At 44.3% G+C, this 23,220-nt stretch overlaps 1 protein-coding gene across 3 annotated transcripts in view; it reads right to left on the bottom strand.

Annotated features, from left to right (window-relative positions):
• Nucleotides 1-23,220, bottom strand: part of LOC138981066 (solute carrier family 23 member 1-like) — a 49,673-nt gene that overhangs the window by 17,445 nt on the left and 9,008 nt on the right. For 2 of the 3 annotated variants that reach the window (XM_070353877.1, XM_070353878.1), the window contains exons 3-8: nucleotides 21,621-21,778; nucleotides 18,622-18,722; nucleotides 6,525-6,589; nucleotides 3,815-3,996; nucleotides 2,641-2,761; nucleotides 1,170-1,329 (exon numbers count right to left, since the gene is read on the bottom strand). In XM_070353877.1, coding sequence (XP_070209978.1) covers nucleotides 1,170-1,329; nucleotides 2,641-2,761; nucleotides 3,815-3,996; nucleotides 6,525-6,589; nucleotides 18,622-18,722; nucleotides 21,621-21,778 — 787 coding nt within the window. The remainder of the gene's footprint in view (nucleotides 1-1,169; nucleotides 1,330-2,640; nucleotides 2,762-3,814; nucleotides 3,997-6,524; nucleotides 6,590-18,621; nucleotides 18,723-21,620; nucleotides 21,779-23,220) is intronic. The other variant, XM_070353879.1, reaches the window with a different exon arrangement.

Raw genomic sequence — 23,220 nt, 5'->3', positions numbered from 1 at the left:
ATAACATCTTAACTGTATTATTGTGCATACACTATAGTTCAACCTTGGGGCCCTTGAGACGAGTCGTAAGCGTCCCTATCTATTGCAGGTCTGTAAATAACATCTTAACTGTATTATTGTGCATACACTATAGTTCAACCTTGGGGCCCTTGAGACGAGTCGTAAGCGTCCCTATCTATTGCAGGACTGTAAATAACATCTTAACTGTATTATTGTGCATACACTATAGTTCAACCTTGGGGCCCTTGAGACGAGTCGTAAGCGTCCCTTTGTATTGCAGGTCTGTAAATAACATCTAAACTGTATTATTGTGCATACACTATAGTTCAACCTTGGGGCCCTTGAGACGAGTCGTAAGCGTCCCTATCTATTGCAGGTCTGTAAATAACATCTTAACTGTATTATTGTGCATACACTATAGTTCAACCTTGGGGCCCTTGAGACGAGTCGTAAGCGTCCCTATTTATTGCAGGTCTGTAAATAACATCTTAACTGTATTATTGTGCATACACTATAGTTCAACCTTGGGGCCCTTGAGACGAGTCGTAAGCGTCCCTTTGTATTGCAGGTCTGTAAATAACATCTAAACTGTATTATTGTGCATACACTATAGTTCAACCTTGGGGCCCTTGAGACGAGTCGTAAGCGTCCCTATCTATTGCAGGACTGTAAATAACATCTTAACTGTATTATTGTGCATACACTATAGTTCAACCTTGGGGCCCTTGAGACGAGTCGTAAGCGTCCCTATTTATTGCAGGTCTGTAAATAACATCTTAACTGTATTATTGTGCATACACTATAGTTCAACCTTGGGGCCCTTGAGACGAGTCGTAAGCGTCCCTATTTATTGCAGGTCTGTAAATAACATCTTAACTGTATTATTGTGCATACACTATAGTTCAACCTTGGGGCCCTTGAGACGAGTCGTAAGCGTCCCTATTTATTGCAGGTCTGTAAAGAAAATCTAAACGTTATCATGGTACACCACAGTAGAACCCACGATAGACTGACGTCATTGGAACAAGTCAAAAGTGTCCCTACATCGCAGTTGGCCTGTCATGACAGGTATATTTCGGCAACACGATAATAAAGAGACACAGGAACGTGTCCCTTTTGTGAGGTGTCCTCACATCGCAGGTTCCACTGTAAGTCAACGCTGGTTTTACCTGGGTAAGGGAATCTGAACCAAGGGGCTTTGCCGATGACGTCACTCTGCAAGTCAGTCCTGGCAAGGTATCCCCATTTCTTGGATTCCACGGACGGGAATACGTCCGTTATGGTGAATATGTAGCACAGCAACCAGGCCACGATGACAGCCAGGAGGACCTGAAATACACACAGCACGTGCAGACAGTGTGATATATGAATATGTATTCTACTCATTACTATTTTGGCGTGTTAATACAGTGGATCCCTGACCGGCACGGTTGGCCTAGTGGTAAGGTTGGCCTAGTGGTAAGGTTGGCCTAGTGGTAAGGTTGGCCCAGTGGTAAGGTTGGCCTGGTGGTAAGGTTGGCCTAGTGGTAAGATTGGCCTAGTGGTAAGGTTGGCCTAGTGGTAAGGCGTCCGCCCCGTGATCGGGAGGTCGTGGGTTTGAACCCAGGCCGGGTCATACCTAAGACTTTAAAATTGGCAATCTAGTGGCTGCTCCGCCTGGCGTCTGGCATTATGGGGTTAGTGCTAGGACTGGTTGGTCCGGTGTCAGAATAATGTGACTGGGTGAGACATGAAGCCTGTGCTGCGACTTCTGTCTTGTGTGTGGCGCACGTTATTTGTCAAAGCAGCACCGCCCTGATATGGCCCTTCGTGGTCGGCTGGGCGTTAAGCAAACAAACAAACAAACAAACAAGCAAACAAACAGCGGATCCCCCCTTTTCAGACCACACTGTGAGACAATCAGGCGTTAACAAGGAGGGAGTCTTAAAACGGGGGTATAGTTACACAAGTTATCATCAACAAGTCTGCCAAACCAAGGTCTAACAAGGAGGGAGTCTTAGCTTGAAGGGTCTTAAAAGGGGGTTCCCCTTTCTTTCTTTATTTGGTGTTTAACGTCGTTTTCAACCGTTTAAAGTTATATCGCGACGGATTGATTCCCCTCAATTCCCCGATCTACGACTGTCCTCCTTTTAGGAATTGCTCTTTTGGATTTTCCGTTCATAACCTCTGCACATTTACCTCCATGTTACGACTCCCTCCTTGTTACGACTCCCTCCTTGTTACGACTCCCTCCTTGTTACGACTCCCTCCATGTTACGACTCCCTCCATGTTACGACTCCCTCCATGTTACGACTCCCTCCTTGTTACGACTCCCTCCATGTTACGACTCCCTCCATGTTACGACTCCCTCCTTTGTAAGACCTGTTTTTTTTCTCAGAATCTGGGAATTTTGGGAATTTTTAAAGTAAACGGAATAGGGGGGGGGGGGGGGGGGGGCACTATACAGTCGAATCGAAATACACATTCATTGAAAGTCGTTATTGTGTCAAGTACTTTGTTGATTTGCTGTATGTATGTATTATGTTTCACGTATGCTAAGATATAATAAATGTTGAAGTATCTGTATGATGGAACGATCCAGAATGAAGTGCTTGACAAACAAAGAAAAACGCACACAACAATGTTATCGGGGCCCTTACCGGAAAAAGAGCAAAAAAACGGAAAGACGTCCTGAAGCAGCCATGTCCCTTCCGATAGCCACATATGGGAACGTTGACGTTCCGCATATACTGGGAGAAAATGGCGACCAAAGCCACCGTCCTGCAAATAGTTTGATATTGTACACGTAATACTTCTCTACTGCATGCAGACCATGTCAGAACAAAATCAGTTTAAACGGTATTGTAAGTCTCAATATTTCAACTGTAGGGCGATAATAAAGCACTTTTATCATTCTTCCATTCGTTTTAGGAATGTACGACATTTGAAATTGAAATTCCAAACACGATTTGTGCTGCTTCGACTGTTAGACAATAGACCAACACGTCGCCCTATTTTCCAGGTTCATTAAATTCTTTTACGGCTAACTGAGATTGAAGTTGACAGTCTGGAAAACAGATAAACGAGCGTTTACACGCGATAAACAAGGTTTTCTTTATTTGGTGTTTAACGTCGTTTTCAACCGTAATATCGCGACGGAGGGAAGGGGGTTGATGGAAGATGAATAAGATGACAGAAAGAGGAAGTAGCACCAATGAGAAAGTACTAACTCTACAATCTAAAAACCAAAATGACCGCTGGTGAGATAAACAACGTTAAAAAACCAAAAGGAGATATTTAATTACCCAGACAAAAACAGCACCATTACTATGAACATTTGTCACCCAAGAAGCCATTTTAATTATGCTCTTTTCGTCTTGGTGAGTAATGATATCTTTTGTTTTTTAACATAATAGCTTTACTAAAACCACGACAACGATACTACCCTTGCTAAGGAATAAAGAAAAGATACGTTTCTTCCCGTTTACATCATCGTGTAAACCATCACAGATCCTTGCATACTTGTACACGCATTAAAGGTACACTTCTTCTCGCGAAAAAAGTTCGTCTCACCGTCTCAGATTTTGCCAGATTTTTGCATGGGATAAAAACCATCCCTCTTCTTGGGCAGATATCAAAATGTGCAGCTGTTTTAAAACGACTGATTTAAATGAACGCTCCTTCTCTATAAAAAAAAAAAAATAAAATTAAAAAACAATTGTGTTGACAATCTCCAATCTGGCCGGGTTTTTAAATGGGATAAGGCCATCCCTCCACTTGATCGCATACCAAAAATCAACACCCTGACCGCTTGCTGCTGCTGCTACTACTCACGTTAGAGCAATCCACCACTGCCCTTGAGACTTGCCAGACGCGGCATCGAAGAGGGAGAGACCGATCATGCCGATGGTGGGAGCGATGGTGAGAGGTCCGATGAAGTTGAGCAGGGCTCCCACCAAACCCGTGAAGCCCACCACCACTTGGAACAGCGAGGCCACCAGCAAGGCTCCTTGCAGCTGCGGAAAGAGTTTGATTCGTAGCTAGATGGTATGGAATGACGGGGCTTGTTCTTAAGAGGCACACTACTTTCTGCCAGAACAGTTCGGCTTGCCGTCTTAGATCTGCCATGGGGCATGCCGGCAAGGCCATCCCTCCACTTGCTCACATACCTTTTACATGGGGCAAGGCCATCCCTCCACTTGCTCACATACCTTTTACATGGGGCAAGGTCATCCCTCCACTTGCTCACATACCTTTTACATGGGGCAAGGCCATCCCTCCACTTGCTCACATACCTTGTACATGGGGCAAGGCCATCCCTCCACTTGCTCACATACCTTTTACATGGGGCAAGGCCATCTCTCCACTCGGTCACATACCTTTTACATGGGACAAGGCCATCCCTCCACTTGGTCACTTACCTTTTACATGGGGCAAGACCATCCCTCCACTTGCTCACATACCTTTTACATGGGGCAAGGCCATCCCTCCACTTGGTCACATACCTTTTACATGGGGCAAGGCCATCCCTCCACTTGCTCACATACCTTTTACATGGGGCAAGGTCATCCCTCCACTTGCTCACATACCTTTTACATGGGGCAAGGCCATCCCTCCACTTGCTCACATACCTTTTACATGGGGCAAGGCCATCCCTCCACTTGCTCACATACCTTTTACATGGGGCAAGGCCATCCCTCCACTTGGTCACATACCTTTTACATGGGGCAAGGCCATCCCTCCACTTGCTCACATACCTTTTACATGGGGCAAGGTCATCCCTCCACTTGCTCACATACCTTGTACATGGGGCAAGGTCATCCCTCCACTTGCTCACATACATTTTACATGGGGCAAGGCCATCCCTCCACTTGGTCACATACCTTTTACATGGGGCAAGGTCATCCCTCCACTTGCTCACATACCTTTTACATGGGGCAAGGTCATCCCTCCACTTGCTCACATACCTTTTACATGGGGCAAGGTCATCCCTCCACTTGGTCACATACCTTTTACATGGGGCAAGGTCATCCCTCCACTTGGTCACATACCTTTTACATGGGACAAGACCATCCCTCCACTTGGTCACATACCTTTTACATGGGGCAAGGTCATCCCTCCACTTGCTCACATACCTTGTACATGGGGCAAGGCCATCCCTCAACTTGGTCACATACCTTTTACATGGGGCAAGGCCATCCCTCCACTTGGTCACATACCTTTTACATGGGACAAGGTCATCCCTCCACTTGCTCACATACCTTTTACATGGGGCAAGGCCATCCCTCCACTTGCTCACATACCTTTTACATGGGGCAAGGTCATCCCTCCACTTGCTCACATACCTTTTACATGGGGCAAGGTCATCCCTCCACTTGCTCACATACCTTGTACATGGGGCAAGGCCATCCCTCCACTTGGTCACATACCTTTTACATGGGACAAGGTCATCCCTCCACTTGGTCACATACTTGAAATGAACATTCCTGGTGCTCTCTGTGCAGAGTACGGTTGTGTGTGTGTGTGTGTGTGAGGGTGGGTGTGTGGGTGTGGGTGTGTGGGTGTGTGTGTGTGAATTAATGTCATTTTGACGAAATTAATTCATAATATGTTTTAGACTCAGCACAGCAAGCCGTCAGGTTGTTGATTTGTGACATGTGACCAAGTGGAGGGATGGTCTGATATCACATGTAAAAGCCTGTTCAGATCTGAGACGGTGAGCTGACTGTTTTATCGAGAAGGAGTGTGTCTTGACAAGCTAGGTGCACGTGCCGTGAATGGCAACAACTCATAAAGAGGGTAACGCTTGATGCATAGATTGCTTAGTGATCCCAATTGACTCTGTTGTAGGTATATGTCACCCTATCTTTACTGAGTAAAACATGTTGAAACCAAATGGGTATGTACCGACATTGGCCTAATAGACTCACTAGGATGTAAAATCTAAACTTTCGTTCATGACTCTGTATCCAGGGCCGGACCAAGTTCCTTTGAGGGGGGGGGGGGGGGGGGGGGGTTCCAACTGAAGGCAGGGGTCCAAAGTCCACTTTTTTTTTTCTCTGAGAGGTACATTGGATGGCCAGGGGGGGGGGGGGGGTCCGGAATCCCAGGAACCCCACCCCCCCCCCCCCCCCCCCCCCAGATCCGGCCCTGTGTATCTTTTTATGGGACCAATGCGAATAACTGTGTTTGACTTGAAGCAAGTAAAGATTTAAGCAAATCTTTGGCTCTGCAGACCAGCCCTAGTATTTGTATGACTTGTGCCCATTCGTCCACTAGCCGGCTGCTCTGACTATGTTTGTCTGTCTGTATGTCTGTTTGTCTGTCTGTCTGTCTGTCTGTTTGACTGTTTGTCTGTCTTTCTGTCTGTCTGTCTGTCTGTCTGTCTGTCTGTTTGACTGTTTGTCTGTCTGTCTGTCTGTCTGTCTGTCTTTCTGTCTATCTGTTCGACTGTTTGTACGCCTGTCTTATCTGTCTGTCTGTCTGTATGTCCGACTGTTTGTCTGTCTTCTGTTTGTTTGTCAATCTATCCGGTCACACTCACCTCTCTGAGTCTGGCTTGCCACATGTCCGCATGAGCGTCGCTCCCGCATGTTATGTTCACACCGTCTGCGCATTCGCATTCAACTTGATCACACAATTAAATGTTGAAACCTGTACAGTAAGTAAATGTTGAAACCTGTACAGTAAGTGTGCTTCTTAATTCTGTTGCTTTTTCATGCATCACTACCCTAAGGCTAGAGTATACCCCTGAGAGAACGCCCAATGTCCGTGCCCAAACGAAGAAGAATAGACATCATTTACACACACAGTACGGGGGAAAAATGCTGTCACTTGTTCTAGGTTAATTAGTATACAATCGAACCTGTCTGAAGAGACCACCCAAGGGACTGAGACAAAGTAGACAGATTCGCCATTTGGCAAACTCCCATCTTCCCAGAAACACTTGAACGTAGTGTCACACATAACGCACACACACGTACACACACACACACACACACACACCTCCTGCTGCACAGAAATACTCTTTTCACGTGTGGAAGTCACTCACAAGGCCACTCATTCAACCACACACACAGCCACACACACAGCACACAGCCACACACACAGCCACACACACAGCCACACACACAGCCACACACACAGCCACACACACAGCCACACACACAGCCACACACACAGCCACACACACAGCCACACACACAGCACACAGCCACACACACAGCCACACACACAGCCACACACACAGCCACACACACAGCCACACACACAGCCACACACACAGCCACACACACAGCCACACACACACAGCCACACACACAGCCACACACACAGCCACACACACACAGCCACACACACAGCCACACACACACACACACAGCCACACACACAGCCACACACACAGCCACACACACACACACAGCCACACACACACAGCCACACACACACACACACAGCCACACACACAGACACACACACACAGCCACACACACACAGCCACACACACAGCCACACACACAGCCACACACACAGCCACACACACAGCCACACACACAGCCACACACACAGCCACACACACAGCCACACACACAGCCACACACACAGCCACACACACACAGTTGTTGCTCCACTGCTTTCTTGCTCAGCCATGCGGATCGTCGGGTGATCGAAAATAACAACCGCTTTGCACTCGTCACAGACGAGCGATTGCAATTAGCGGTCAAGACGCCCGGGGGCTTACGTGTGGCCGGGATGTTTTCCTTGGGAAAGTGGGGTGGGCGGAAGAGGGTGGGTGACTGTCAAGCCTCAATGAGATTAGGTCAGACCATAAAACTGTCATGGACCATACTTGACCTCATGTTCTGCCCTGTAATGTCAAGTGGCTTTGTTTTGGAAAAGACATCGCCATCGGGTGGTCTCCCACGACAGGTTGAAACCGTGTTTTGGGACTGAAATTGGGTGGTCTTTGGTCTCTTTACACAGGTCATTTATAATAATAATAATACGAATATTTATAACGCGCACATATCTCACCAACAGGCGACTCAAGGCGCACATACACTCGTTCACACACACGGAGACTTAAAGTCACTAGCACACACACACCATCAACCATTAAAATATGTACAGTTATTCAGGGTGGGATGGGGTGGGCAGTGTAGAATGCATGGATTATTTGGAAAAAAGGAATGTCTTGAGTGCAGATTTGAATGATTCGAGGGACTGTTGTTGACGGAGGGGGAGAGGTAGTGTGTTCCATTGGCTAGGTGCTTGGAAAGAAAATGAGCGTTGACCTGCTGTTTTGAGTTTGGTGTGGGGGATGTTGAGCTTGAGGGAGTCGGCAGATGATCTGAGTGTTCGTGAAGGGACATAGAGAGAAAGAGATGATGATGATGATAATTAGTTTTAACGTCCTCTTAGAACCATTTGGCCTATCTTGGGACAGGTAGAGTTAATATGCTTTATGTGGGGACAAGACACTGGACAAACATGCAAACAGAGAACACATATGATCGTGTTATATATCTGGAGGTCCTGTTGCGATATTTCAAAATGGGGATGGAAGTAATGATTGTGTACGCGGAATGTGGTTGGACTGGAGCGGTTTTGTAGGCTTATTTGCTTTTTATGTATGTAGAATATGTTTGTATGTGTGGCTGAATAAGTTACAAAAAAAACAAAAACAAAAAAACAAAAAAAAATTTAAAAAAAATATATCAGAATGGGGAACTTAAGTTCAGGTAGGAGGGCAGTATGTGCTTAAGCCTTGTTTGATCAATTGAGTATAGCTATGCTTTGTGTTTTAGACGCTTTAGTTGTTGGGCGTGGGAGGGGGGGGGGGGGTAAGGGGTCGGTGGGAGAGAGGACTGAGGGGTGGGAAGGAGGAAAGGGGATGAGGTATTCAGAACAGATGTCCTATTTCAGCCTTATATATTGAGAGACACAGGGTGTATGCTGGCTTCCATTGAAGCGTGCAATGTTTATCTAAAAACTCATGGGGTTTCAGTTTGTGTTCGTTGACAAGGGTGTGTAGGTTGCGGAAATCTTGTTGGAGTGATTGGCAGCGGTCAAAGAGGTGTAAAAAAGATAGCAACTGTCCACATTCACAGAGACGGGGAAAGAACTTGTAAGCGCATCCATCCGTGCGAATTCTGCGAAGTATTTTAAGGAGGGGGTTGGGGAGTGTAGGCCTGTTTTGTTTTGTTTGTCGGGGCAGAATAAGCCAACCATGGGCATTGCCTTCTGTTTTTAATTCTGTTTCCCAGTGACACCAGGCAACTTTGGCCATTTTGTGTTTTGCTTCCGTCTTTGTTAATTTTAGGTCATGAAATGCTGCTTGATCTGTGACAGCCTCTTTTGCTGCTCTGTCAGCCATTGTTACGGCCGGAATTTCGATGTGTATGTCTGTATGTATGTCTATCTATTCCTATCAAAATTGCGCGTGCTACTCTCTGTTTACTAATAACTGTTCTTCACACACACACACACACAACACTCCAACCAGGCACAAAGACAAGAACACAGCAAAGCCCTTTGCCCCTGCACCTCTATTAAAGTATTCAATCACAACATAAACATATTATTCTACATCCATTCTACAGATCACTTTCGCTCAACATGAAAGTCCTATTTCTGTCAACATACAGAAATCAAACATGACAAAATTACATACATGTTATTATGTCATGCAATATACAGTTCTCGTGCACACACGTATAATACTTGAGGCTTTGTTCCGTGAAAGCCCGTCTGTCTCAAAACACACGAAGACACTGTCTCAAACAATTCTTCTGTTACTATTCAGTTCTGTTATACACAGATAACAAACCCCACGACGCTCGACGTCTCGTGGTTATTCACTCGGGAAACGTATCTGTGCAGCTATCACGCTGGTTAAATTCTCTCAGTCGTACTCACAGTATACAGTGGCACACACTGCTTCACCCCACCCACACAACTGTCTCGTGTGGTGGAATGGGACGGGGTTCCCGTTACGCAGCGCTTCACGCTGTCTTTCCCTCCAGCGTCTCCACAGCCCTCGGCTGGAGCATGAGGGCAGAACCTCCCGTCTCGTTCCCGCTTCCGCGACTGCTCTCAGCCCGGGATATCTCCGGAACCCACTCGGCCCGGGGTGCTGTAAACACAGCAGCTGAATCTACTGATTCAGTAACCGCGACACGAGTCTCCAAAGGACCTCTAGCGCCCGGTGAGCAACTTTACAACTGGGAGACACGTCTGCTCCTGTCGACAGTCTGCAAAGCTCTGAGCCTGTATTATCTTTACAGCGCCCCCTCGGTCTATACTCTGCTCTGATTGGTCACCGACACTACTGCAATGCGTCAGTGACGTCACTGTACGGTGTCCACTCAAAGTTCGTGACCCATAAATTCTGTACACCTGAGTCACATAATTCCAATATACACTATGTGCAAATCCGTTTGTCACATTACCCCCTCCTCCCAGAAAAAAATGACCGACCGAGGTTATTTTTTCTTAAGGATAATAGGCAAAAGAGGGTAACTACTTTACTGAACTGCAATCTTCATACCAGTTTCCTCTAGGGATCAAAATTGTCGCACCTGACATTAGAAACAAACTTTCTAATCCACTAACAGCTATTCAAACAAGCTCAAAACGACACCGCTGGTATACACAATTCATTGTCATCCAAGGCATGCACAATTTTGTCATCCAAGGCATGCACAATTTACTGTCACATATGTTTAACAACACTACTTTATGTCCGATAAAGTACTTCTTCCTTCTCTTGGAAGATTTCACTGAGTTTTTCTATTAACTCACAATTTCCAGTCATGTTGCTTTCCAGCTCAAACATGTAATGTCTTTCTTTAGCATCTTCAATTTTCATATCTTGAGTCTACGACTCTTCCAACATAGTACTACGACTTATGTTCCTGATGCTAAACAAACAAGTAGTCAAAATCAAGCAAACCATTTTCTCGACCTCTTTCTGCGATTGCCACCATGGCTTACAGCATCAGTAGTCTCTATCGACCTACTCTTCCCACTCGTAGCCAGTGAAAAACCACCTTTTAATCTGTTCAGTTCAGCACGCAACTGACTGAGTTCTTCTCGAACAACCGCCAAGTCCAGATTCAAACACGCAACCTTCTGATCTGGAGTCAGAATCACAGGTTTATCAGGAGGGTTTCTTCTCTTTTCCTGCACACGAGTAGCATGAGTCGCAACCCCCTCAATATCAGGAAAACAGTCTGCATCGCCTGAAATCCCCGGAATGTTGCCTATGATCAAATCAGCCACAGGATCATTCAGAACACAGCAAACCATCTCTCCCGACACATAAGGTGTTTCAACTTTAACTTTCGCCTGAGGATAAGTAAGGACCTCCCCACCAAATGTTTTACAAGTGACCTTTCTACTGACCATCTGGTCTTTTGACACCAATCCTCTACGCACTCCAGAAATCGTAGAACCTGAGTCTCGAAGTACTGTACACTCATTCCCGTTAACACTACCATGTTCCAACTTCAGACTTCCAACATCCTGAGTAACCGAACAACCAATGTCTGCGACAACAGCATTTGCTGACTGTTTGTTTGCCAAAAATTTAGCCGTTGGACACTCTCTCTTGTCATGGCCATCAATCCCACAAATCAAACACGGGTTCTGAGGGTTTATCCGTAGGGGACACTGAACTGACCAATGTCCTTTCTCATGACATAACAGACAAGTATCTCCGCTCCGGGAAATACCACCTCTGCGACCACCAATACGATTGCGTCTACTTCCACGAGGATAGTATGTATCACCTTGTGACTGTGCCTGAGCATCGGACGTACCTCTGCCATAGCTCCAGTTACCTTGTCTACGACCCGCAAAACTGGAACCATACCTCTGAGACTGCGGACTACCTCTCCGATTATTGCTTTGTGAAAAAGCAGCTGCAGCGTACTCTTCGTGACTACACGAACCTGCAGAAAAAATGGTGGGCCCAGACTTTCGTGACAAGTTTTTTCCAGGTCTCGCTAAGCGATAGCTCTCGGCAGCTTTGACCATTTCATCCAAAGTAACTAAACCTCGTTCCCGAATGAAAGTAGCTAAGTCAGCTGAAACGCTTTCAAGGAATTGTTCTCCCAGAAACAAGTTCACTAAACCCTCAACATCTGTGGTTATGTCAGATAGCGCAACCCAACGATCAAACAGTCGTCGTAACTCAATCCCAAAAGTTTGGAACGGTTCCTTTTCACTTGGACGGATATTACGGAGTTTTTGCCTGAATGTCTCAGACGTGCACTGAAATTTCTTCAGCAAGTTTTCTTTCAAACATTGGTATGTTAGTTCACCAGCAGCAGCAAGGCTATGGTATAGGTTTAATGCATTGCCCTCTAAAAGAGCAGACAAGTACGTGATCCACCTTGTCTCTTCCCATCCCAGAGATTTTGCATGAGTTTCAAATCGGAACAAGTATGAGTCTATATCATCTTGCTGTTCCCTGAATGCAGGGAGCCTGGGGTAAACAGGGCGAGCACCAATATTAGTGTGAGAATCCCGACCATTTTGCGGTCCACGCGACCCAGCACTAATTTCAGCCTGCCTAATCTCAAGCTCTCTTTGCTTTAACTGGTGTTCTCTCTCTTTGTCTCTTTCTTCCCGGTCCAATTCTTTTTGTCTTCGACTTTCTTCCATTTCCAATTCTTTTTGTCTTCGACTTTCTTCAATTTGTGCATCTTCCCTTTCTTTTTGTCTATCTGATTCTTTTTGTCTTTCTTCCCTTTCTTTTTCTTTTTGTCTTTCTTCCATTTCTAATGCTTTTTGTCTTTCTTCCCTTTCTTTTTGCTTCTCATCTTTTTCTCGTTTTCTCTCCAAACGATCAAAACTCTCTTTCACGTATTTCTCGCGTTTATCTGCAGCCAGACCCAAAGTCTCTGCCTGTTTAACGAACTTTTCAAACAACGCATCATAATCATCTTCGCTCTCCATTGTGTAAGTTTTGAACTTTCAAAATTACACCAAAATATGTCCAAGTTTAGAGAAAAGTTTTGAAAAAGTTTCAAAGATTAATGCAAGTTCAAGTAATCTACTTGAAAACTGTCAAGTACCATAAAAAAATCTGGCACCCGATACAATAGTCAACACAAGACTATATCCAAACACGTTTTGGCGTAAATTTCACGCAAAAATATCCAACAGTTTTAATGAAAGTCAAATATTCAGTCAATGAAGTCAAAACGAATCTTCAAACATATATACAAGTACAACCAAAACAACAACCCCAAACCACAAATAGGAGGAAAAATTCAAAGTTCAAAATGCAACACAAGTAAAGACTTAAAACTAATGAACAACTAAGTACTAAATCAGAAAATCAAAGCCAAAATAAGTGAAGTCCAACTAAAGAAAACGCAGTTGGAAGCAAAGGAAAAACAAAATACCAACAAAATTTATGAATTAAAACACTCTATATTAAACTAAAACAAATTTAAAGTTGTAAATAGTAGCTTAAAACAACTGTACTAATGAGATTAACTTAATTTAGATCAACAAGTCAACAACAAAAAAATGTAGTTGGAGGCAAATAAAACAAATTCCAAAAAAAAAATATTAAAGTGACACAATCACCAAACAGCAGACTAAATTAAACCAACAAAAAAAATTCAAAGTACTCAATCTACTACCATAACAAATAACAAATCAAAAGTAAACTAAAACTTAAATCTAATTAAAGTCTATATCAAAATACCACAACTAATTACCTTAATTATTTACAACAAATCAACAAAAGCAATGCCACAAAATCAATAAACCTAATTAATCACACAAAATAAAAAATTCCAAGATCAAATTAGAAAATTTCAAAGTCAAAAAGAACAAAAATTAACCACAGTTAAACAACTTTACAAAGGCAAAGGGCAATAAACAACAGATAGATCCCTATTCCAAAGCAGAAAGAAGAAAAAAAATGTTCTAAATATTTTACAAAATTGAAAGCACAGAAAAGAGCAAGGAAAGAGAAATGACAGACCCCACAGGAAGAAAAATGAAGCTAATCCCTCAGTGCTTAGAACTATACAATAAGCACTACCGTAAAACTGGAGACGGTAACAATACAAAACAGGACATGGACGACACAACTATTCAATCTGAAAAATCTCTGCGTGACCTACTGCCAAAAAGTTCTGAAAATCCAACACAGGGGACAAAATTAAATTTAGCAAAGCAGGGAAACAACTATGAATTTATAACTAACACAGAGTAATCGGGGTCACCAAATGTTACGGCCGGAATTTCGATGTGTATGTCTGTATGTATGTCTATCTATTCCTATCAAAATTGCGCGTGCTACTCTCTGTTTACTAATAACTGTTCTTCACACACACACACACACAACACTCCAACCAGGCACAAAGACAAGAACACAGCAAAGCCCTTTGCCCCTGCACCTCTATTAAAGTATTCAATCACAACATAAACATATTATTCTACATCCATTCTACAGATCACTTTCGCTCAACATGAAAGTCCTATTTCTGTCAACATACAGAAATCAAACATGACAAAATTACATACATGTCATTATGTCATGCAATATACAGTTCTCGTGCACACACGTATAATACTTGAGGCTTTGTTCCGTGAAAGCCCGTCTGTCTCAAAACACACGAAGACACTGTCTCAAACAATTCTTCTGTTACTATTCAGTTCTGTTATACACAGATAACAAACCCCACGACGCTCGACGTCTCGTGGTTATTCACTCGGGAAACGTATCTGTGCAGCTATCACGCTGGTTAAATTCTCTCAGTCGTACTCACAGTATACAGTGGCACACACTGCTTCACCCCACCCACACAACTGTCTCGTGTGGTGGAATGGGACGGGGTTCCCGTTACGCAGCGCTTCACGCTGTCTTTCCCTCCAGCGTCTCCACAGCCCTCGGCTGGAGCATGAGGGCAGAACCTCCCGTCTCGTTCCCGCTTCCGCGACTGCTCTCAGCCCGGGATATCTCCGGAACCCACTCGGCCCGGGGTGCTGTAAACACAGCAGCTGAATCTACTGATTCAGTAACCGCGACACGAGTCTCCAAAGGACCTCTAGCGCCCGGTGAGCAACTTTACAACTGGGAGACACGTCTGCTCCTGTCGACAGTCTGCAAAGCTCTGAGCCTGTATTATCTTTACAGCGCCCCCTCGGTCTATACTCTGCTCTGATTGGTCACCGACACTACTGCAATGCGTCAGTGACGTCACTGTACGGTGTCCACTCAAAGTTCGTGACCCATAAATTCTGTACACCTGAGTCACATAATTCCAATATACACTATGTGCAAATCCGTTTGTCACAGCCATATCATTGCCTCTGATCCCTGTGTGTGAGGGGATGTACATAAGGGTCAGTTCTGTCCCAGAGGCAATGATCTGGTGACAGAGGAACAATATTTCCGTCTGAAGCTCTTCCCGGTTTCTGGAACCATTTTGGAGAGCAGTCAGAGCTGATTTTGAGTCGGAGAGAATGACGACTCTTGTTGGGGGTCGAGGGAGGTCATTGACATAGTGGCATGCTCTTAAGATGGCGTACATTTCTGCAGTGAAAATGGACACATCCTTATTGAGTTTAAATTTTTTAGTTATTTTGAGGTCAGGAATGACAAAAGCACAGCCAGTTTGGTCATCATTTAGTTTTGAGCCGTCAGTAAATATCTGTAGGTGATCTTTGTAACTGTTTGAGATTATTTCTCTTACTAGTGATGAGACAAGTACAGGGTTATCTTTTTTTGTTACACCCAGATCATGATCAGGGATGATAATGGGAGATTCCATGAACCAAAAGGGGAAGGGGTGAATGGGAATGTGGGCCATCCTACCTGGGTTTACCCTACTTTCTTGAAATATCGGTTGAACATAGTCTGCTAGTGGGATCGTTGCTTCGTATATTGTGGGTGTTTTTCTTTTTAGGTTTTGGTAAGGGGCCGAGGTAATTGTGTCGAACTCAGCAGTGAGCTCTTCGTTCACAGCATTATCAACTGTACTGGCTCTTGATACGTACTGGGCCGACTTTAGTCTTCTTTCTTCATCGAGGGGCAGCCAGCCAGCCTGAGAAAGAGAGTCGGAGAGATAGGCAGGGGCGAGACCATGGAGGAATTTGTAGGTGAGAGTGTTGATTTTGTAGGTGATACGGGCAGGAACGGGCAACCAGTGGAGCTGATTTAGGAGGGGGGTGATATGATCTCTCTTTTTCTTTCGTAGGACAAGACGGGCAGAGCTATTTTGAATGCGTTGGAGACGAGAGATAGAAGAAGAGGGAAGACCCGCCAAGAGAGAGTTGCAATAGTCAAGACGTGAGAGAATGGTGGAAGTGACCAGTTTGGCGGTAGCATCTGTGGTGAGGTACTTGCGGATAGTGGCGATGCGGCGGAGTTGGAAGTAGCAGGTGCGAGAGACAGAAGAGATGTGTTGTTTCATGGAAAGGGTGTTGTCTAGAGTGACTCCGAGGTTTTTGACAGCAGAAGACAGAGGGACAGAAGAGTCAGAGAGTTGAAGAGAGTCGGAGGTGACTTTGGAGAGTTTGGATGTAGTGCCTATTAGGATAGCTTCAGTTTTGTTGCTATTGAGCTGAAGTTTGTTTTCTGTCATCCAATTCTGCACGTCAGTGATAGTGTCAGAGATAGAGGAAAGAAGAGATTCAGACTGGTCAGGGGAAGAGCTGTTGTGAAGTTGAGAGTCGTCGGCAAAAGAGTGGTGGAGAACGTTGTGTCGGTCAAGGATGTGGTCAAGAGGTTGAGTGTAGAGAGTAAATAGTACAGGCCCAAGGACTGAGCCCTGAGGGACTCCGCACTCAAGCCTGATGGGGTCAGAGTTCAGTTTGTCAATCGAAACAGTCTGGTAGCGGTCGGTAAGATAAGAAGAGAACCAAGAAAGAGCTGTGCTATGGATACCAAAGGTGTGCTGAAGGCGTTGAAGGAGGATGTTGTGGTCGACTGTGTCAAAGGCCGCTGATAGATCAAGTAGAGCGACGGCAGAGATTTCAGCTTGGTCAGTGGCAAGGAGGAGATCATTAGTGATTTTGAGAAGGGCAGTTTCGGTGGAGTGGTGAGGACGATAGGCAGATTGAAGCGGAGAGAGAAGATTGTTGCAAAGAAGGTGAGAGTTGAGTTGTTTCAGGACGACTCTTTCAAGGAGTTTGGAGATGAAGGAAAGGTTCGAGACAGGGCGGTAGTTGCTGAGGGTGTTTGGGTCAAGCGATGGTTTCTTCAGTAGAGGTTTGACAATAGCAGTCTTAAAGGAGTTGGGGACAGTGCCTGTTTGCAGAGAAGTGTTGATGATTTTGAGAATAGAAGGGAGGAGTTCAGGAAGACAGTCAGAGTAGAGTTGTGTGGGAAGAGGGTCAAGGTCACAGGTTTTCAAGGTCATTTCTTTGAGGACTTTCTCCAGGTCAGTGAGAGTGAGAGGCTGAAAGTGTGTGAAGGGAGTGCCTGTAAATGCAGGAGGAGTTTCAGAGTTTTGGTGTGGGATTTTGTCTAGTTTGTCACGGATGGTTTGGATCTTGTTATGGAAGTAATCAGAGAAAGCTTGCGACAGTTTGGAGGGGTCGATGTTGTTGGGCAAGGGAGAAGCAGAAGAGCAGCCAAGAAGGTCATTCATTGTGGAGAAGAGTGTTTTGGCAGAGGTTTTATATAGTAAAACCCTTGGGGATACTTTTGGGTGGTCTCCTTAGGCAGGTGGTCTTAAGGGCAGGTGGTTTAAGGGCAGGTGGTCTTAAGGGCAGGTGGTCTTAAGGGCAGGTGGTCTTAAAGGCAGGTGGTCTTAAGGGCAGGTGGTCTTAAGGGCAGGTGGTCTTAATAATAATAATAATAATAATAATAATTCTCTTTATTTATATAGCGCCTTATCCTAAGTTCAAAGCGCTTTTATGCCGTGTGAGATGGAATTTTTTACACAATATATCACGCATTCACATCGACCAGCAAACCTCAAGCCTGTTAGGCGAATGTTCACCTTTCGCGGCCTTTATTCCAAGTCACACGGGTATTTGATGGACATTTTTATCTATGCCTATACAATTTTGCCAGGAAAGACCCTTTTGTCAATCGTGGGATCTTTAACGTGCACACCCCAATATAGCGTACACGAAGGGACCTCGGTTTTTCGTCTCATCCGAAAGACTAGCACTTGAACTTGAACACTTAAGGGCAGGTGGTCTTAAGGGCAGGTGGTCTTAAGGGCAGGTGGTCTTAAAGGCAGGTGGTCTTAAGGGCAGGTGGTCTTAAGGGCAAGTGGTCTTAAGGGCAGGTGGTCTTAAAGGCAGGTGGTCTTAAGGGTAGGTGGTCTTAAGGGCAGGTGGTCTTAAGGGCAGGTGGTCTTAAGGGCAGGTGGTCTTAAGGCAGGTGGTCTTAAGGGCAGGTGGTCTTAAGGGCAGGTGGTCTTAAGGACAGGTGGTCTTAAGGTCAGGTGGTCTTAAGGGCAGGTGGTCTTAAGGGCAGGTGGTCTTAAGGGCAGGTGGTCTTAAGGGCAGGTTTGACTGTAGTGATTCTTTTGCAAGTTGTATACGGTTTCTTTGCAGGTCCCAGTTCTTGTCAATGGTTTGTTTTGTCCTGAGTTAGTCGTCCCGATAACTTAACCTTTCTTATTTTTGTATCATTAAAAATTACAAAGAGCAATTACCGGGTACGATGACACAGGGTTTGCAGGTCCATTTAGGCAGAGACAACAGAACGATGAAGGGAGTTATGAAACTGTAGCTGACACTCTGAATAATGGCTAGCCTGCAACATTACACAAAAGCAGAATTATACTCACCCGTGTAGAGGATGCCGTTTGCTTGACATATGAGATGCTAGTTGCTGAACGGGGCCGTGGAAAATATGTCTCTGAGAGAGAGAGAGAGAGAGAGAGAGAGAGAGAGAGAGAGAGAGAGAGAGAGAGAGAGAGAGAGAGAGAGAGAGAGAGAGAGAGAGAGAGAGAGAGAGATCAAATCAAATCAAATCAAATCAAATCAAATTTTATTTTTCGAGGGTTGTGGCGTAAGCAATACAACGAGCTTTTTTTCAACCAGCCCTCGCCCAGAGAGGGGACTAATCTAATCACATATTTACACGGATATTAACGTAGAAAAAAAGGTAGAGAAAAACAACAACATATGAATATTTACACATTACATATTATACACAAATATAAAGCGTCGTATATGTAACGTAGTGAAAACAATGCTGAATACACATGCATGAGTAAATGTGTTATTAATTTGAGTGTTTTTGTGTGGATATAACGAACACTGATGCTTTGAACAAATGAAAATATAACCAAACGAAGTCTTCCATCACTGTGATTTTTCGTAATTTAACATTAAATACAGTGAAAGGTGTTTTTTGAAAGTATTGAGACTCATTGGGACTCTCACAAATTCCGGGAGAGAATTCCACAGGACGCTACCAGAATAGGCTAAGCTTGATTTGAAGAGATCTATCCTTGGAATTGGGACGTTAAACTTTCGGTTTGGTTTCACTTTAAAGTTTGCAACGAAAGTTCGTGGTGCACGGCCGGAAAGTATTTTGTGAAGGAGCACGCCTTCATTAAATTTAAATCTTTGTTTTAGTGGGAGAATCTTAAGTTTCTTATAATCATCAGATACAAGACTGGATTGTTTCAGTAAAATTATTTTCAGCGCTCGCCTATGTAAACTATACAATGAGAGAGAGAAAGAGAGAGAGAGAGAGAGAGAGAGAGAGAGAGAGAGAGAGAGAGAGAGAGAGAGAGAGAGAGAGAATTGAATTGAATTGAATTGAACTTTATTTAACAAGGATTAAGATTTAAGCCTACGTCTTTTCTTACAATCTGTCCTTGGGACGCATAGACACACAATTATATAATTAAAAAATTAAAAATTAAAAAGTTAACCATCAAAAGGAGGTCGGAAAACTTCAGCACGTGATAATAAAGATGACGATGATGATGATGATGACGATGATGATGATGATAATGATGATGATGAAGATGAGGCATGAAGAGCATACATAATTATGTGGTTATTCATAAAATCAAATGCATACTATGCAGGTAATTATAAATACAAGCTGGTAGCAATCGAACATGTAGCAATGGTACAACAAAAATATGTTCAGAACATACAATGCACAGCATATCTTTGACGTAATACTAAGTGTGGTAAATCAAAAGGCGTTAAACTACTCAGACATTAAATGGTTTTTAACACATTTTTTAAAAAACTTTTTAATGACTTTAAGTGCTTAAAGGATGATGGAAGCGAATTCCAAACTGAAGTACCCGAAAAAGCAAGACTGGTCTTATACAGGTCAATTCGTGGAATCTGTGGGATCAAGTTGACCGACCCATATCTGTGGGTAGCTTTATTAAATAATGATGTAATGTAAATCGGCACTTTACCGTAATACAATTTATGCATGAAAATGGCTTTGTTTAACTTGAGATGCTTTTCCAGTGGAAGAAAGTTAAGCATTTTTAATTTCATATCTGTTGAGGCATTATCCTTTACGATGAGTTTGGCCGAGCGACGATAGAGAGAGTCTAACTTTTTCAAGTGGACATCACTGCTGCCATCCCAGAGCGTCGAAACATAATTAATGTGAGGCATTACATGAGCATGGTGGAACATTTCCAGAGTCCTTCTGTCCGTAAATTGCTTTAACTTGGATAGGAGGAAAACGTTCTTGGCTACTTTCTTGCAAATATGCTGTAATTTATTGTGCCTGCCACTTGAATTCACAATCAATAATTACCTCTACAACGCGATGCTGTTGAACTTGTTCAATTGATTGCGTACCAATAGTAAGATTTAGTTTTAGTGGAGAAATCTGGTGTTTTTGTCTGGTTGCACTTACCATACTTTTAGTTTTTATTGGATGGACAAGCATAGCATTAGCACTACACCAGTTATTTACATCGTTTAAAGCTGTTTGAAGGGAGGACTCTATTACTGGAACAAACTTTCCACTTGCATGAAGAGAAGAATCGTCAGCAAAAAAATCACTTCTTACATTACTATCAGAAATGTGCAGTGGCAGATCATTGATATACAGACAGAACAAGATCGGCCCAAGCACTGAACCTTGAGGCACCCCGCATTTCACAGTCTCCTCGGTAGATATTTTACAGTTTAGGGCAGTATATTGAGATCTGTCATGTAAATAGGAAGCACTTTTCAATTGCTCCGTGCGTCTTTGTTTCTTGACCAGTACTCTTGATTTTGGTACCGCTGTGTTCCTAAGACTCTCCACTTTCCTTTGATATAAGGCTCAGTGTGTATAATTGGAGCAAACACGTGATAGTCGGAAATAAATCAAGTAATTAGTTTTTTTCCATCGATTAAGGTACATGTTGGGACTAATGGGAACCTGGTAGTGAGGAGGGGACCAAAATCAAGAGTCCCGGTCAAGAAACTAAGACGAAAGAAGCAATTGAAAAGTGTGACTGTCAACAAGTAACAGCTTGGTTTTCCTCCACCTTAAAGATACACTCCGGCCCGCATGAACCGTCCTGTTAGATTCGTCCAGGATTGTACACGGGGTGGCAGAATGCATCCTTCCACTGACATAAGTGTTCCGTACTGCAATCCAACACACACCCACACACACCCACAGCTTAGCGTATGCCTTCACCTTAAGCCCAAGTGCCATTGTACTTACCGGACACCAAAGACGGTCTGTATAATGGTGGACAAGCCAGCCACGAAAATGACGGTGGAGATCAGCTGACTTATTCCAACCGTGTCGTCCTTCATGCATAAAAATCCGGCCATCAGGAGGGGGAAGGAAAAGGTTGCTCCGAACATGGTCAGGAATTGCTGTGTTAGACATACAGACACAATTAGGGTATCAATAAAGTAAGCAACGAAGCAAAGATAGACTTATTCATTCACGCACTCACTCGCTCACGCACTCGCTCACTCGCTCGCTCGCTCCCTCCCTCCCTCCCTCCCTCACTCACTCACTCACTCACTCTCACTCTCTCACTCTCACTCTCTCACTCACTCACTCACTCATTCACTCACTCATTCACTCACTCACTCACTCACTCACCCACTCACTCACCCACTCACTCACTCACTCACTCACTCACTCACTCACTCACTCGATCACTCACTCAATAACCCAATCACTCACTGACTAACTCATTCACTCACTCCTTCCATCCATCCACCGATACATCCTTCTTTGTTTTTATCTATCCATCTTGCCTTATTGTACGACCTGACTTGCCTCCCCTTTCCTTATTGTACGACCTGACTTGCCTCCCCTTTCCTTATTTTACGACCTGACTTGCCTCCCCTTTCCTTATTGTACGACCTGACTTGCCTCCCCTTTCCTTATTGTACGACCTGACTTGCCTCCCCTTTCCTTATTGTACGACCTGACTTGCCTCCCCTTTCCTTATTGTACGACCTGACTTGCCTCCCCTTTCCTTATTTGCCAATAACTGCGTGAACCTCGACAGTAAAACGTCAATAGAATTCATAATGAGTCACAGTCGGCTAAAGATCAGTACGAGCACGTTCATTCAGAGACACAAACATTCCACGGCAGTCGGTCATATGCGTAGGTCCCTTTTATTACCACGGGATACGCACATTGGGTTGTATGAGGAAAGAAGGAAGGGAGAAAAATGCACACGCTTGCACACGCTTGCACACGCACACACAAATGCATGAACGCTCATACACAGACAAACACCCACACACAAACACACAAACGCTCCCACACGCACGCACGAACCCCCACGCATGCACGAACACACACACACACACACTTACACACACTTACACACACTTACACACACACACTTACACACACACACACACACACACACACACACTTACACACACTTACACACACTCATTTACACACACTTACACACAGACACACACACACACACACACACACACACACACACACACACACATCAATCAATCAATCAATCAATGAGGCTTATATCGCGCATATTCCGTGGGTACAGTTCTAGGCGCTCTGCAGTGATGCCGTGTGAGATGAAATTTTATACGGCCAGTAGATTGCAGCCATGTCGGCGCATATTTACCTTTCACGGCCTTATTCCAAGTCACACGGGTATGGTAGACAATTATTAACTGTGCCTAAGCAATTTTGCCAGGAAAGACCCTTTTGTCAATCGTGGGATCTTTAACGTGCAAACCCAATGTAGTATACACGGGGGGTGGTTCGGACACCGAAGAGAGTCTGCACACAAAGTTGACTCTGTGAAATAAATTTC

Source organism: Littorina saxatilis, linkage group LG12 (assembly GCF_037325665.1).
Source record: "Littorina saxatilis isolate snail1 linkage group LG12, US_GU_Lsax_2.0, whole genome shotgun sequence".
Lineage (NCBI taxonomy): Eukaryota > Metazoa > Mollusca > Gastropoda > Littorinimorpha > Littorinidae > Littorina > Littorina saxatilis.
The sequence above is the reverse complement of the archived record's forward strand: the minus strand, read 5'-3'. Positions and strand labels throughout refer to the sequence as shown.